Here is a 15445-nt window from a genome sequence, read left to right as displayed (position 1 = left end):
TTTCTAATAAACGGTAGGGGCTAGCTAAGACTCCATAGACAAAATCATAGACAAAGGAAGTGTCTTTTTTACGTTTTGGAAACTAGGTTTTTTGCCAGAGTGAACGTGGCGACTTCGGTCCTTGTTGCACTTGCACATAATGTAATAAGCTATCCCGCTGTCAGTCATCAGATTTTGATGTCTGTGGCCACTGAACACGTCTCACATTGTCCATCTCTTTCGTTCCTTAGTATGTAGTTATCACGTCTATATCTTTCTCATTCGTTCCATTATAGCTTCATTATTTTATCTGTTGACAGACAGACATCTTTCTCCTCGCGGCTGCATTGGGTACGTGTGTACAGTGAATAAAAATTAAATATTTCATTGTTTTATTCATAATTTATTAGTAATACGGCTATTCATTTTATTCAGGAGAGAGAATAACCGATCCTGGCGTCTAAAGGCTAGACATTCAGGTTGATTGGCTACAGTACATACGGTGAGTGTTCTTGTATTTTGTAGAGGCAAGTTCCACGTCAAATGTGTTGGTAGAAGGTGACACGTATTATCAAAATTCGGGATGCCGATTTGCAAAAAATAAAATATATTACAGTGTTGATGCGCCATTGCCATAGCTAATGACCCTCGTACTTTCTTTTTGTGTTAAAGTATCAGATATTTTTGAATAAGGGCACAAATGTCAATGCCCCTATCATTGCACATTGCATACACTTTTTGTGAGATATCGAGTAGATTTTCTAATGAATTCTGATATTTCATTACTGGAGCATGTCTTTTCTGCTTAAATATATCAATTTAAAAGGTTTTTAGAAGTCTTACATTTACCAACCTGTTATCCAATATATTTTTCCTATTTATTTATCTATAGCGAAATATATAATGCAATTTTATGTACATGACTCCTATTTTATCATTTACTGTATTTAAAACGTTAGACATCCTATTAGAGCTGGTAAAATAAAAGGAAAAGTAAATACTTTATGTTAGCCACATTCATAACTTCTGTTTTCTTCTAGTGTTGATAAGCATAATCACTGTGGCTATAAGTAATTTAATTAGTAATGTAGATATCTATTCTGTGGGTACAGTTTGACATCTTAAAAGAAACGTGTTAACTTAATGATATTCTTTATTAGGTGATTTATTACTAATAATTGTGTTTGATGGATCATGCTTGTAATTCTAAGTGCAATTTGTTGTTATTTGGCAGATCATATATTATGTTTGGGATATCTTAATTATATTTTTCTTTAATTTTACCCACTAGAGCATACTTTAAAAATGATGTAAGCAGAAATTAGCAACAAACACACATTTATTTTAAATTCATACACTGTTCTATGTCCATATTGTCCATGGAGACTTATCTCTTATTAAAAAATTTAAACTCAAACTCCTATCTACAGTTTTCTTGCAACTCTCAAAGAAGATTTAATGTTTAGATGCTGATTTGAGTTATGGATAAAATATAAAAATTAAACATGGTTTTGTTTTACTTTATTTTTAATCAAAAGTGGGCCATTTGAGAACTTCATAAATGGCTGCAAGTTTACTGGTTACATATGGCTCTGCCAACCCCATTAGGTTTTACAAGCTTGAGTTTATTTATTTCCCTTAAAAGACATGTAGTAAAGAAAATATTAAACAACAAACCAATTCAGATAGGCATGACTATATACTTAGTATTGCATATTGAAAAACACGAATGTGGATTACATCAAGGTTTTTATAATCCTGGTCAGGTTATAATATTTGTAATACTTGTCTATACAAGGATATCATAGGATGATATTGTGTATTAATCACATATTAATGAATTAAATATGTTATGGTAATTATTATGTTATGTGGTGGCTAGCTTTTGATAATGTGTAGCGCTGCTTACACTGATAGGGAAATAGGCATGTCTTATGAATGATGTGTGTGATTATTAATTAAGCATTTATCAAGATTGATAAATAACTATCTACATAACATTTTATTATTAGATTTAGTTATTTATTTTGTAAATTTTTTCCTCGACATCTATATGAACTATATTGCCCATTTTATGGCATGTGACCCTGAAATAAAATTCTACCAATTGTTGAGTAAAAGCAGACAGTTGATACAGCTGTCCAAACATGTGATGCAAATTATTCATTTACTCAACTTTATTGTAATGATGGAATTAATCTTCTACTTAGTACTGTAACGACTCGGCGCGAAAAAGGACTGCTGGAGGGGACGAAAATGATGCATCAGCAATCCATGATGGTCGGAGACATGTTGCCGGTTCATTCCGAAATGCCCGTGCACGGGGAGGAAATGAACAATATGAACAACGTGGGCTATGAGAACAGCGGGTCGGCTGGGTACGCCTATGACGACCTGTTCCCGGCGCTGCCGCACTCGCAGCCGCCGGTGCAGCGCAGCATCCAGCAAGTCAGCAAGCTGCGTGTCGGCTCTTCGCTGCATACCCAGGTATGTACACTAAATATATCACAAAACTTACGCTCTCGACTATATCCCAATAGGGCAGCGTAATGTCAAAGGCACATCCATCGTAAGATGATCTAAGTACCCACACCTCACCAAACTTTCTGTTAGACCAGCGTGATAGGTGATGAGCCGCTCTGTCGCCTACGATGGGTACCTACTAAATATATCAAACTACTTATTTCCTGAATGATAATGTAGTACTGCAACTTGGAAAAAGCGTGGCATGGATGTCAGACATCGCAAAGTGTTGATAGGCTGTTAGGCAAGCCAATTACTCTGTGCTTGAATTTGCATGTTGCAGTAATTTCGGGCGAAATCAACATTGGGCTGAATATTCGTCGCTTACTTAATACGCAATATTACGTTATTATATTTTGTCTGCCTACCCTAATGGGGAATAGACGCGTGATCTTATGTACATATTTACTTTTTCACTAAGTGCCGTGCTTTATCTGTGTTGTCCGAAAGTAAGATGATCCGTGCTTCGGAAGGCACGTTAAGCCGTTGGTCCCGGTTACTACTTACTGATGTAAGTAAGTAGTCGTTACATGAGCCATGTCAGGGGCCTTTAGCGGCTCAATAGTAACCCTGACATCAGGGTTGATGATGTTGGTATTCCACCTCACAACCCACACTATAGAAGATGTTCTCTATCTACCCTGAAAGGTACTGTCAAAGATACCAGTACCTATGTTTGTACGTTTAAGTATTACTGATTGATACAAATGATCGGCGGCATTCTACCAACGCGGCCGATAATGTTTTGAATGAGGTCAAGTCAAATGTAAGTAAAGTTCAACCATTGCTCACAACATGATTTGAAACTTTCAATACTTGCGTGGCAATACGGTACAGAATTCTAAATGTGGATTACTTTTAAAAGTGCAACAATAGTAAATGTACGTAGAATAATATTAGAAAGTTATCATTTGTTACTTCCGATTGTCTATAATAAAATAGCGCATCGACGTCAGATTCTCGCTACTCTAGTTCGATTACATATTGAAATATGAAACTTTCAATAAACATATGGCAAACTTTTGTACGACGTGTACCCCACGTGTTCGTTTGATAAGCGTTACGTAAGTTATCGATAATGAAATATGTTGCACTTCGTATTCCAATGAGAATACTTTTGTTATCAGCTTTCGTTACATAGTAACAGTTATTTTAATGTTATATAGTACGAATAATTACTGAATACTTTAAACAGCTTCAAAAATCTCAGTTCTACTTAACAGAAAGTACCCATTGAAAGTTATTTTATGAGAATATTTATAAGACAGGAAATTAAATAAAAGATCGTGATAGTAAAGCTATTCCTAGATATCCAGTGTTGTACTAACAGCAAATAAAATGTATAGTCATGTAGTGTGTTTTAGAATCCAACACACATTCATAATGTGCAAAATCAAACCAATATCACTTTCAGGTACGCGCGAATAAAAGAGACGACAAAGAGATAAGTTATAATAACCATCAGGTGTCGCTACTCTTGAGTGTTCTTAAATTTTGGCTGCTGCCGCCTACATTTGAGCTTATAGTTTTTATCCCCATTTCGTATTTATAACTTACTTTCGGACATGATGTAGCATTCCATGAAATGTTTTAAAAACATCATCTTTATCAGTCATTATCAAGCTACACAGTTATTGTTGTTATCAACACGTAACATAATGTCCGATAATGTGGGTTGTTGTTACGCAGGTTTTCCACGTGCCATATGAAGAGAGAAAGCTGGATAACGCCAATACATTCGGCGAGGGCGAGTCTCTCAGGACCTGCCAGGCTATCACCAAGGACACCGGCGCCCACATCGAGATATCAACAAGCAAGGACGGAAGCCTCACTTTCCTTATCACCGGAAAGCACAGCGCCGTCCTAGATGCGAGGCGCCAGATTTTGACTCATTTCCAACAACAGGTATCGCTTGTTACATAATTATCTTGCGAATTTTATTTACGTAATTTATAAGGTGAAAGGTGCTAGATGCCACTTTTAGATTGACGAGGGCAGTTGACGTGGGTGATCTGGGACAGGTCACACGAATTTGTGTGAGTGGTGCTGTCTGCTGGTAGATCTGCGGGATGCCGACTGGACTTGTCTGTTTTGAACAACAACATCCATTGAGGCTGCGAACTAGTCTACACCGGGTATCAAGGCGGCATTGGCTATGAAACCAACGCGAGCTGTCATGGCGTCACTTATATTCGTAACCATTTTGAAACCGGTTGCCAAAATAATTCTGTTCAAAAAACTTTCTGTAGAGACTGTCGATGTTACAGCCCAAACAAAATTACATTTACCATAAGTTACTAACAAAACTGCATTTTACTAGGCGAGCAAGCAGGTAGCGATTCCCAAGGAGCACCACCGCTGGATCCTCGGCAAGCAGGGGCAGAAGCTCAAGGAGCTGGAGAAGGTTACGGCTACTAAGATCAGCGTGCCCGGCATCAACGACAACAACGAGACCATCACCATCACTGGCACCAAGGAGGGCATCGAGAAGGCCGAACATGAGATCCGCGTCTGCTCCGAGGAACAAGTAAGTCACCTATATATACCGACAGAAAATGTCTTAAAGGTGACGCTTGCTAGGTAGCTGGACTGGGGCAAAACCAGAGCTAGACAAAGCATGTAATGGAAACTTTCCAACTAGTCAAATCAGTTACTTTTTACTAAACGTCAAAACACGAAATTATGCAATTTGTATGAAAAAGCAACCTGTGACGTCATAAAAAAACGTGACATAATATCACACGTATTATTACAAGTTTCTTTACTAAAATTCATAAATAATGAAGTAGAAAGAAAGGAAGGTTTTTGTCACCTTTAATTCTGTCTTTATTTAGTAATAAATCCATAATTTATCTTTGACCTAGGAAACTACCCAATTGCATATAGTCTCTGCCCAGTATGTAGATTGGCTGTCGTAGCCTGGCTACCTTCTACTAGTGGACAATAACCTCTAACACTAAATATTATAAAGTACAAAACTACAATGCAAATACCTCGCTTTATGAAACCTCTAAATAAATTACCTTTTGTATGATTATTGATTACGTCATTATGATCTCATTGTCATCGGCCGCCATATGGCTTTTAGTATTTCATAGTAAACTTATTGAGTTTTAAATCGTTTTAAGTCGCTAAGCAATTTTGCTTGAATTGGAACAATCTAGCCGGATTGTTACGGTAATTTTAGCTTATCGTAATTTCCAGCAACTGGAATTCAATAAACCTAAATAAAACAATATAAATCTTTTCGATAATACAATTTACTTTTCTTCTTTCCAGTCACGCAAGGCATTGGAGCGTATTACGATCCCGAAGATCTACCACCCGTTCATCCAAGGGCCGTACGGCGAGCGTGCGCAAGCGCTGACTGCGGACACGGGCGCGCGCATTCACATCCCGCCCGCGTCTACGCAGAGCGATGAGATTGTCATCGCTGGCGAGAAGAACGGCGTGCTGGCTGCCAAGGCGCAGATTGAGCAGATCTATGAGGATATGGTAAGATAAAAAAAACTTGTTTGGTTGCGTTTTTAATACCAGTAGGTTAGGTTATTAGATATCAACTAGCTGACGATGAATTGATATTGTATCTGGGGGTCATATCCATTTTCTTCTTATCAAAAGTAGTTGAAATTATTACTTATGGGTCTACCCGCCCCATTAGGGATTGCGAGCATAAGTTTCTGTAGGTATTTATCTAGAAGTCACGATTTGAAAGGCGAAAAAAAGACCGCTTGTAATTCCAGTTCGGTCACGCCGACCCCTCTAAAGTTTTAATACCATCGTAAATTCGCCAAATGTTATGCTAGTGATTGCTACGGAGTCTACGCACCTACTTAAAATGCTTTAAATGTTATTGTAAACAGGTGAAGAAATGCTCGACCGTGCGTGTAGAGGTTCCGAAGTCCCAGCATAAGTACGTGATCGGCGCTCGAGGCACCACCATCCAGGAAATCCTGAAGGAGACTGGAGTGTCTGTCGAGATGCCGCCCCCAGACTCGCCCACCGGCACTATCACCCTCCATGGACCCCACAACAAAATTGGTTTGGGTACGTACATACATAATGTAGCATTTACATAACATGTGGAGGAATCAAGTGAATTATGTCAGGATCGAAAGAAATATAATTCAGATACAGAATTGAAAAAAGATGAGATAGTCTGCTTATCCCGGTGGGAAACAGGCGCTTCACTGCAAGTTGGTGCAAGTTTATGTATTTAGAAGTTTTTTTTTGATCAGGAAATCTTATTCTTATATATTACTTTCTTATATTTTAGCCACGAAAGAATGTTTTGTTTGAAAAGAATGAATGAATGAGTCGCTCGTTTGATCTAAATACACCTGCGAAGCTGTACGGAATATGACACATTGTATTAGTTGCCATGGTGACACACTTATTAAATTCTGTAATAAAGAGACTTGATTACCAAACCTTGCATAATTCGACTAATACTAAACATATTGTTACAGCTTTGTCGAAAGTTTGTGAAAAGGCGAACTCCGTGAAGACCGCGACCGTCGACGCACCTACTTGGATTCATAAATACATCATCGGAAAGAATGGCTCCAACATTAAGAAAATTACTCAAGATTTCTCGAAGGTAAATACTTAGAAGACATAATGTTTGTTTTGTAAGTTTGTAATACAAACAAGTGCAATATAAGTCTGCATAACCTCCGTTCTAAGTAATTTCTTGGAAGGTTTATGACAATGTAGGTGTCATTTATGTTGACGCAATAGCAGAGTACGTTCTCTCGTGCTTTATTGACAGTTAACGTAAGGTAAAGTATATAACTTTGTCGTATATTACATTATTAAGATTCTATTGTTTTAAATCTTATCGTTCGAATTTAACCTAACCAATTTAACTTTTCACGCCTGTACCGTTGGGCGGATTTGAATGAGATTGAGAGAGAGATCGAAAATCAGGGATAGACGTCGGGTATAATCCAAAAATGTGTAAATCCGCGGCGTAGGTTAAACAAAAATGGCGGCCGTCCGCGCAGGTAGCGTCTCTACATGTCATGGCTACAAGCTGCCGCTCGCGTCCTAGACCTAATAATTTGTCAGCGCGCATTCAATGTCTTTAAGTTTTCATAGCAATATCCCGCGTAGATCTGCTGATATAACGAACGCAATTTAGTACTCGCAATGAAGGACAAGCTGTGAAGGTTTCTTGCTTTAGTTATCATTTCAAAAGGAAAACGTCAATAAGACGTATTTACATATTATTGAACTCACAGGTGCACGTGGACATAACGCACTCGGAGGACAAGGTGAAGATTGACGGGCCGCCAGAGGAGGTGGAGCGTGCGCAGGTGGAGCTGGACGACTTCGTCAAGAACCTGCTCGCGACGCTCACCTACGTGGAGCTCTCCGTGGACCCCAAGTTCTTCAAACATATTATTGGCAAGAACGGATCTAACAGTAAGTTTAGTTATATTTGGTTGGTCATCGCATGGAAATACTACAACTTACTACTCAGTTATGCTTACTCTACTTGTACTCTTCTATAGTCATGTTTTTTGTCTTTTCTCTTACAGTTAACAGACTGAAGGTTGAGACTGGTGTAGTTATTAACATTATTGAAAATGAGGGCAACAATGTAATTCGCATCGAGGGCAGCCATCAAGGTGTCGCCGACGCCGAGAGAGAGCTGCGCGAGATGGTCATGAAGCTAGAAAATGAAAGGACCAAAGAGGTCATGGTCGACCACAGGTATATCAAATCTCTTATCGGTGTCCGAGGAGAGAAGATTAAGGAGATACGTGAAAAGTTCGACCGAGTGCTCATCACGTTGCCCGACCAGGGACAAAAGAGGAGCCCGATCAAACTGAGGGGACCCCAGGAAGATATCGAGAAGTGCGAGAAATTCCTTCATAAGTTATTAAAAGAAATATCCGAGTCATCGTACGTCCAAGAAGTGCCAATCTTTAAGCAATTCCACAAGTTTATTATCGGTAAGGGCGGCGCGAACCTGAGAAGGATTAGGGATGAGACTCAGACTGTTATCGACCTGCCGGCTGAGGGTGACGACAGTGACGTCATCACCGTGCGAGGCAAGCGCGAGAACGTGCAGGAGGCGGTCAAGAGGATACAGCAGATACACAACGAAAAGGCGAACATAGTCACCGAGGAAGTGACGATCGCGCCCAAATATTACAATTCTTTGATCGGGGCGGGTGGAAAGTTGATTCATTCCATTATGGAGGAATGCGGGGGCGTGCTGATAAAGTTCCCGGCGGCGGACAGCGACAGCGACAAGGTGGTCATCAAGGGCCCCGTGGAGGACGTGGAGAAGGCCAAGCAGCAACTGCTGGCGCACGCCACGGAGCGGGAGCTCACGTCGCACACGGCAACGGTGCGGGCCAAGCCGGAACACCACAAGTTCCTCATCGGCAAGAATGGTGCTAACATTAAGAAGATCCGCGAGCAGACTGGCGCGCGCATCATCTTCCCCACTGAGAAGGATGAAGACAAAGACTCCATTTACATCATTGGTGAGTTTACCTGTTGTAATATTTAACGACAACCGACCTGATTACAACTTACAGCAGTTGTAGCCCCACTAAGAGTCCTATGAAAATGATAATCATACTTTATATAATATACTGTATAATGGCTGTAGTAAATAAAGTGGTCGAAGAACTTAAAGCACTATTATGTTCTTTTTTATTTACAATGTAACCAAGGAACTTTATCTAATAACTCCAGGTCGCGAGGAGCAAGTGGAAGCGGCACGCAAGCAGCTCGAAACGGCAGTGGCTGAGATCAGCAACGTCTCTGAAGGCGAGATGTCCGTCCCCGCGCGCCACCACAGGCACTTCGTAGCCCGTCGGGGCGAAGTCCTACGCCGCATCGCGGACGACTGCGGCGGCGTACAGATCTCCTTCCCGCGACAAGGCGTCAACAGCGACCGTGTCGTCCTCAAAGGACCCAAGGAATGCATCGAAGCCGCGAAAATCCGCATCAATGAAATAATCGAAGATCTTGAAGCTAAGGTTAGTTTTTACTTATTATTTCAGTTTATAATCCAGAAAATATTAATATGGAAAAGGAGTTTTAATTAGTCTGAATAAGTGGAGAATTATTTTTTACTTCCCTTCACTTCCGTGTAAACATAATAATAGAAGCTATTGTGTTGTATTGTCTGAACTTGTATGGTACTTTACTAAGGATTTTACTTGACAATTGCCTCACTTACTTCTTCAGAATACATTCTTTCAAAGCTTCTCGAAATAAGCTCGTTGACATATTGACGCTTTTCAGAGAGCTAATAACATAACAACCGTAACACAACAAACTGGAAAATAATTAGTTGTTATTGTCAACAGGTAACAGTCGAATGCGTGATCGCTCAACGCCACCATCGCACCGTGATGGGTGCGCGCGGCGCTAAGGTCAAGGATATTACCGCAGAGTTCGACGTCCAGATCAAATTCCCTGAAAGAGACACGAACGAAGCCGCCGACATTCCGCTGAAGACCAGCGAAGAGGGCGCGGAGCCTGGACCCAACGATATCATCAGAATCACCGGCCGCCCCGAGAACTGCGAGGGTGCTAAGAAAGCTTTACTTGAACAGGTAATTTACCCTTTATTTTTACTAAACGTAAGAGTATGGTTCTGTAATGTCTTAAGCTGTGCGTCTTCAGTTCCATAGAACCGCCTTCAGTAGATCGGCGAGTGGAAGCGCAGTTATAAACTGATTTTAATGAATATTCCTAAAAAGTGTTAATGCTCGTGAAAAATACTATAAATATATAAAAAAAAAACTGGTTGCTATCAATAGCATAAAAACTAAATAAATAAATTGTTCTCTATGATGGTTATATATCAGCAAAGTCTGTTTACTTACTCAGTCCCAATATACATCGTGACTTCGTCCTTACCGTCGCCTTATAGTGAAAACCACGTAAGCGCTTTTTTGAAAAATAACATTCGGATGTGATTTTTGTTAACAAAACCTCGCAATAGACAAGCTAGTGTCAATCCAGGTAAAACTAGAAATTAAAAAAATACCTAGGAATTGGCCTTTGATAGACTGGAATGGAAAATGCTACACCGACAAGAGCGTGACTCTTAAATTGATGATGATGGAAATTACCTGAAAGAATCGATTTCTTATAAAAAAAGCGCTATCGTGGTTTGGTTTTCCAGTATAAGGCGATGATATACGGTCATAAATAAACTGCCTATATACGTCCCACTGCTGGGCACAGGCCTCCCCTCAATCAACCGGAGGGGGTATGGAGCATACTCCACCATGCTGCTCCACTGCGGGTTGGTGGAGGTGTTTTTACGGCTAATAGCCGGGACCAACGGCTTAACGTGCCCTCCGAAGCACGGAATCATCTTACTTTTTCGGACAATCAGGTGATTCAAGCCTGAAAAGTCCTTACCAAACAAAGGACAGTCTCACAAAGTGATTTCGACAATGTCCCCATCGGGAATCGAACCCGGACCTCCAGATCGTGAGCCTAACGCTCTAACCACTAGACCACGGAGGCTGTTGTCACGATTACGATATACGGTCACGATTACTAAATATGTATACACTTTGAAACCATGTCACATTAACTGTTTTGCCAAATTAAACCGTAAGTCTCATTAAATGTCATATGATAGTGCGACAGGGTTCTAAAGTGGGTACGTGATATTGCTCATGACTGTACATACCACTTGATATCAACTCAGAATCATGGCCTGAATCATCCCTCGAAAGTTTTCGTTACGATGTCACTAACAACCTGTATAACATAATATGCAGGTGCCTATAACGATCGACGTGGAAGTCCCTAACGAGCTGCACAGGCTACTGGCGGGACAGAAGCGACGTGAGCTCATGCAGACGTACGACGTCCACATACTGCTGCCGCCCAACGATGACCCCAGCGATATTGTCAAGGTTAGTCACACTACCATTTTTCCTATATTGTTTTTATTTTTTCAATATGATTTGTCAAAATAACTTGGGGGTTAAAATGGCCACATCGAAGCAATTCATCTAAATAAGCAATATTGCTATTTGACATTTGTTTGCATTGCGCACTTACTTTTATATGGGGAAATGTCACATTGCAATATTGCTTTTGTAGTAGAATTGCTTCGATCTAGCCTTTTTAAGCCCCCTTTATTGGAGTTGAGGACTCGAACAGAGATTTCAAGTATACCTATTGACTATTGTATTGATTACATTTCAAAAAACACTATTTGTCGTTCAGTACACGATATCGCAATTCTTTTTTTTTTGTCTAGGTCACGGGTACTCCTGCCAATGTAGAAAAAGCAAAACAAGCGCTTGCTGAGCGGATTGTCGATATGGAGAAGGAAAAAGAAGATAGACTTCTCAGGTATGTTTTCAATTAGCAAATAAGAAAGAGTTCAATACGAATTATTACCTTTTTTACCCGAATCCCAAAAAGTATGAGGTTCTATTATCGACTTATTTTTTTTTTTCTTTTTATGTCGACCGATTTCTGCGTCAATCATGGACCGATTTTTATTATTCTTTTACTCTTGTCACCCAGGTCATTCGAACTGAAATTCAGAGTAGACCCTGAATACCATCCACTTGTGATCGGCAAGGGCGGTACGGTCATCACAAAGATCCGCACCGACTACGGAGTACAAATCAACCTGCCGAAACGAGGCGAGCCTGATGACGACATCATCACCATCCAAGGTTATGAGGACAAGGCCCACCAGGCCAAGGAAGCTATCATGGCTATCGTGCATCAACTCGTAAGTGCTTTATACAACAACATAAGCTCACGACTACATCCCAATTTGGGTAGGCAGAGGTACATCCATCGCAAGATAAACTACACCTCACTGTGCTTTCTGTTGTATCGCCGTCTATATTAATCGAGCCAAATGAAAACTGCACTTAAGATAAATTTATAACTGTTTATTGGTGCAACTCCGGCCTCGAACTGGTGCTCCCCATTTGAGAAGCAAGCTGGTGTACCACAGTGACTAACTAGTGGATTATATACTTGTTCAAAACATAAGATTAATATACATGTCTCGCTGCTGGCAACAGGCCCGCCCCTCAACCGGAGGGGATGTGAACCATACTCCACCACTCTGCTCCACTGCGGATTGGGATACTGGAACATACTATATAATTATAGCGGTTCAGACGTACGAATAAGTTACGCAAGTACTTAGGTAATACTGGGGCGTTCTGGGACGGTAAGCGGTAAAAAGATGCATCCAAACTCGAACATTCCAATTCTCCCGGTATAAATACCGCAGTTACTATGGACATAATTATTCGGTTGACAAAACGAGACAAGAAACTCAATGAGTTTCCCTTGTCTTGGCAGTTTACACCCAAAACTGGACACAATTTGCATATTATTATTGTATATGTCTAAACTGGTGACACACTAAATTCAACTAGGTAATTTATCAATGCCCGTTTATTTCCAGGACAACCAGTACCGCGAGGAGGTGGACATCGACCCGCGGGTGCACAGGCGGCTGATCGGACAGCGCGGCAAGAACATCCGGCGCATCATGGACGAATTTAAAGTGGACATCCGCTTCCCCAAGTCCAGTGACGACAGCATCGTCGTCATCGCCGGTGAAGAAGATAACGTGCTCGACGCTAAGGATCATCTTCTCAATCTCGCTGAGGAATACGTAAGTTGTCAACAAACATTTAAAGTGAAAGTGTGAAATTAAAACAAAAGGATTCTTTAGTAGGTCAGGAACGAATTCAAAATACGCCACGTGGTTATATGTCAAGAAACAGCGCAAGCGCAAGAAACGGTCTTCTTCTATCGCGTGGGTTGTGAGGTGAATTACCAACCTCATCAACCCTGGTGTCAGGGTTATTATTGAGCCGCCAAAGGCCTCTAACATGGCTCATGTAACGACTACTTACTTACATCAGTAAGTAGTGACCGTGACCAACGGCTTAACGTGCCTTCCTAAGCACGGTGAGATGTCAAGAAACAGGGATAGCTATTATTTCAACAAAGTTTTGTATGTATATTACGAATAGGCATTCGATTGGAGTAATGTGTTAGTTCAGTATATTTCATGTTATCTAGTAAGTAACCGATCGTTCGTTTCCCCAGCTGCAAGACGTAGCGGACCGCTACACGCGGCCGGCGGCACCGTCGTTGGGTGACTTCAGCGACCTGAGCGGCGAGCCGAGCGCTGCCAGCGCGGCTACGGCGGCCGGCGCGGCGCCCGCGGCCGGCTTTGTGGTGAAAGGCGGGCCGTGGGAGCAGCGCGCGCCCGACACGGCGTCCACGCACGAGTTCCCCACCATGCCGGGAGCGCCGCGCGCCGCGCCGCCACCACAGGCCGCGCCCGCTGCCTGGGGGCCCCGCCGCTAGGGCTCCGCCCTCGAGCCCGAATAATACCGACGCGACCCCTGCCCCTCTACGTGATCTCCGTTTCTGACTCGAACTGTCTAACTCTCGTCGCGCATGTACCGATCGCGATAGTGTAATCGTTTCCGGTGTCGATCTGATATTTTTGTCGATACCCTTTACCGCTCTATTTTATTTCTATTCTATAGTGGGCGCGGCCGCCCGCGTGGCCCCGTATATATAGCCGGCGCGCGGTCGTGCCCGGTGAGTCTGCGTGAGTATTATTCGGTCTTGTGCCCCAGTCTTCCCGCTCGTCGCCCTCCCGTGCCTCGTAGGGTCTATCGTAATAGTGACGGAGGCGTGTGATTATATGCATACATACATATACATTTTAAGTCTGTACGTAGTATAGAACCGGGATGCGCTGTAATATTATATTTTGTTATTTTGTATCGTCATGGAGCGTCAGGATCGTTCGGCCTATTTTTACTGCGCAACTGAGGTACTGAAGTATATTTACGGCTGTAACTTTTACATTATTTATTATGCAAGCACAAGGTACCTAATGAAATACGTCAACAACATGTAAGCAATAAATTCGTTCGACATATGTCCCTGTTAGACTGGAATGACGTTAGTTATATAGATAGGTTTATATCTCCAGTGAATACGCGCTTTACGTTCCACTAGTTCTGTTAAATAATGCAATGAAATTAGGCTGATCGATTATATTTATTATTAATTAATTAATTTAATTGCCACTTTTATAAAATTATGAAAAGAAATTATTTCTGCAAATGCCATTTAATGAAGTTGTTGATTATTTTGATATTTATAGCTGAATTATCGTGCATCTGTTTTGAGTGCATAATTACACTGTACTTATTGTTTAAATTATAGAAATTGTCTATTTTTTCATAATAATTTTCATAAAGTATGATTTTTCTATACTATGTTTTATAAGTGTTGCCTATAACAATAAATGAATCCATAAATAATAAGACAAAAATGAATATTTTTACAATGTAATGTACATAGAAAATTGTGTTTGAAATATAAATAAAATCTTTTACAAGAATAACAATAATATTTTTTTTTACTTCACCTGTCCCTCCATCACTTTTAATATTTATCATAAGTTTTTTCCGTTCCTTGCTCCTATTGCCTTTTCTATTGAACGGGTTCTCTACACCATTTCATGATACTTTCAAGATAAAATATTTTCGACATGTTAAGTTCTAACCCTAACCCTCACAGAAAAACGATATAGCGGATATATATATTTTTGTAAGTAAGTACTTCTTTTTTAAATTCAGATGTATAAGTATACGGTCTGTGGAGGTCCGTGTTGCTTTATGAACTTTATGAACGTATACTTCTCTATCTGTTCCCGCGGATTAAAAACTATGTATGAAATATAATGGAGAAGGGTTGCGACAGTGGAAAAAAAATACAGTTTGTCTTGCCAATGAACAATCCAATATTGTTTTCACTTCACAAACACTCACAGTCGTCGGGAATGCATGCCATTTAGGTTTTCACAGGGTTTTGGGCTTTTTCTCTAATACTCGATGTGAGGTATGTACGTTATCCGCGCGGGAATCGGAAGAAGTCG

At 40.8% G+C, this 15445-nt stretch overlaps 1 protein-coding gene across 1 annotated transcript; it reads left to right on the top strand.

Annotated features, from left to right (window-relative positions):
- The first annotated feature begins 235 nt into the window (after window positions 1-235).
- Window positions 236-14401, top strand: LOC126367705 (vigilin). The gene is made up of 17 exons (XM_050011372.1): window positions 236-330; window positions 415-481; window positions 2190-2466; window positions 4192-4407; window positions 4823-5029; window positions 5782-5997; window positions 6366-6549; window positions 6972-7102; window positions 7746-7929; window positions 8046-9002; window positions 9217-9503; window positions 9837-10085; window positions 11271-11408; window positions 11759-11853; window positions 12031-12244; window positions 12938-13150; window positions 13591-14401. Exons 3-17 carry the CDS (start codon window positions 2236-2238, stop codon window positions 13852-13854), a joined length of 3786 nt encoding a protein of 1261 aa, XP_049867329.1. The 5' UTR covers window positions 236-330; window positions 415-481; window positions 2190-2235; the 3' UTR covers window positions 13855-14401.
- Window positions 14402-15445: the final 1044 nt, after the last annotated feature.

The sequence above is a fragment of the Pectinophora gossypiella genome, chromosome 6 (genome assembly GCF_024362695.1).
Source record: "Pectinophora gossypiella chromosome 6, ilPecGoss1.1, whole genome shotgun sequence".
Classification (NCBI taxonomy): Eukaryota; Metazoa; Arthropoda; class Insecta; order Lepidoptera; family Gelechiidae; genus Pectinophora; species Pectinophora gossypiella.
This window is presented reverse-complemented; position numbering and strand designations above follow the sequence as displayed.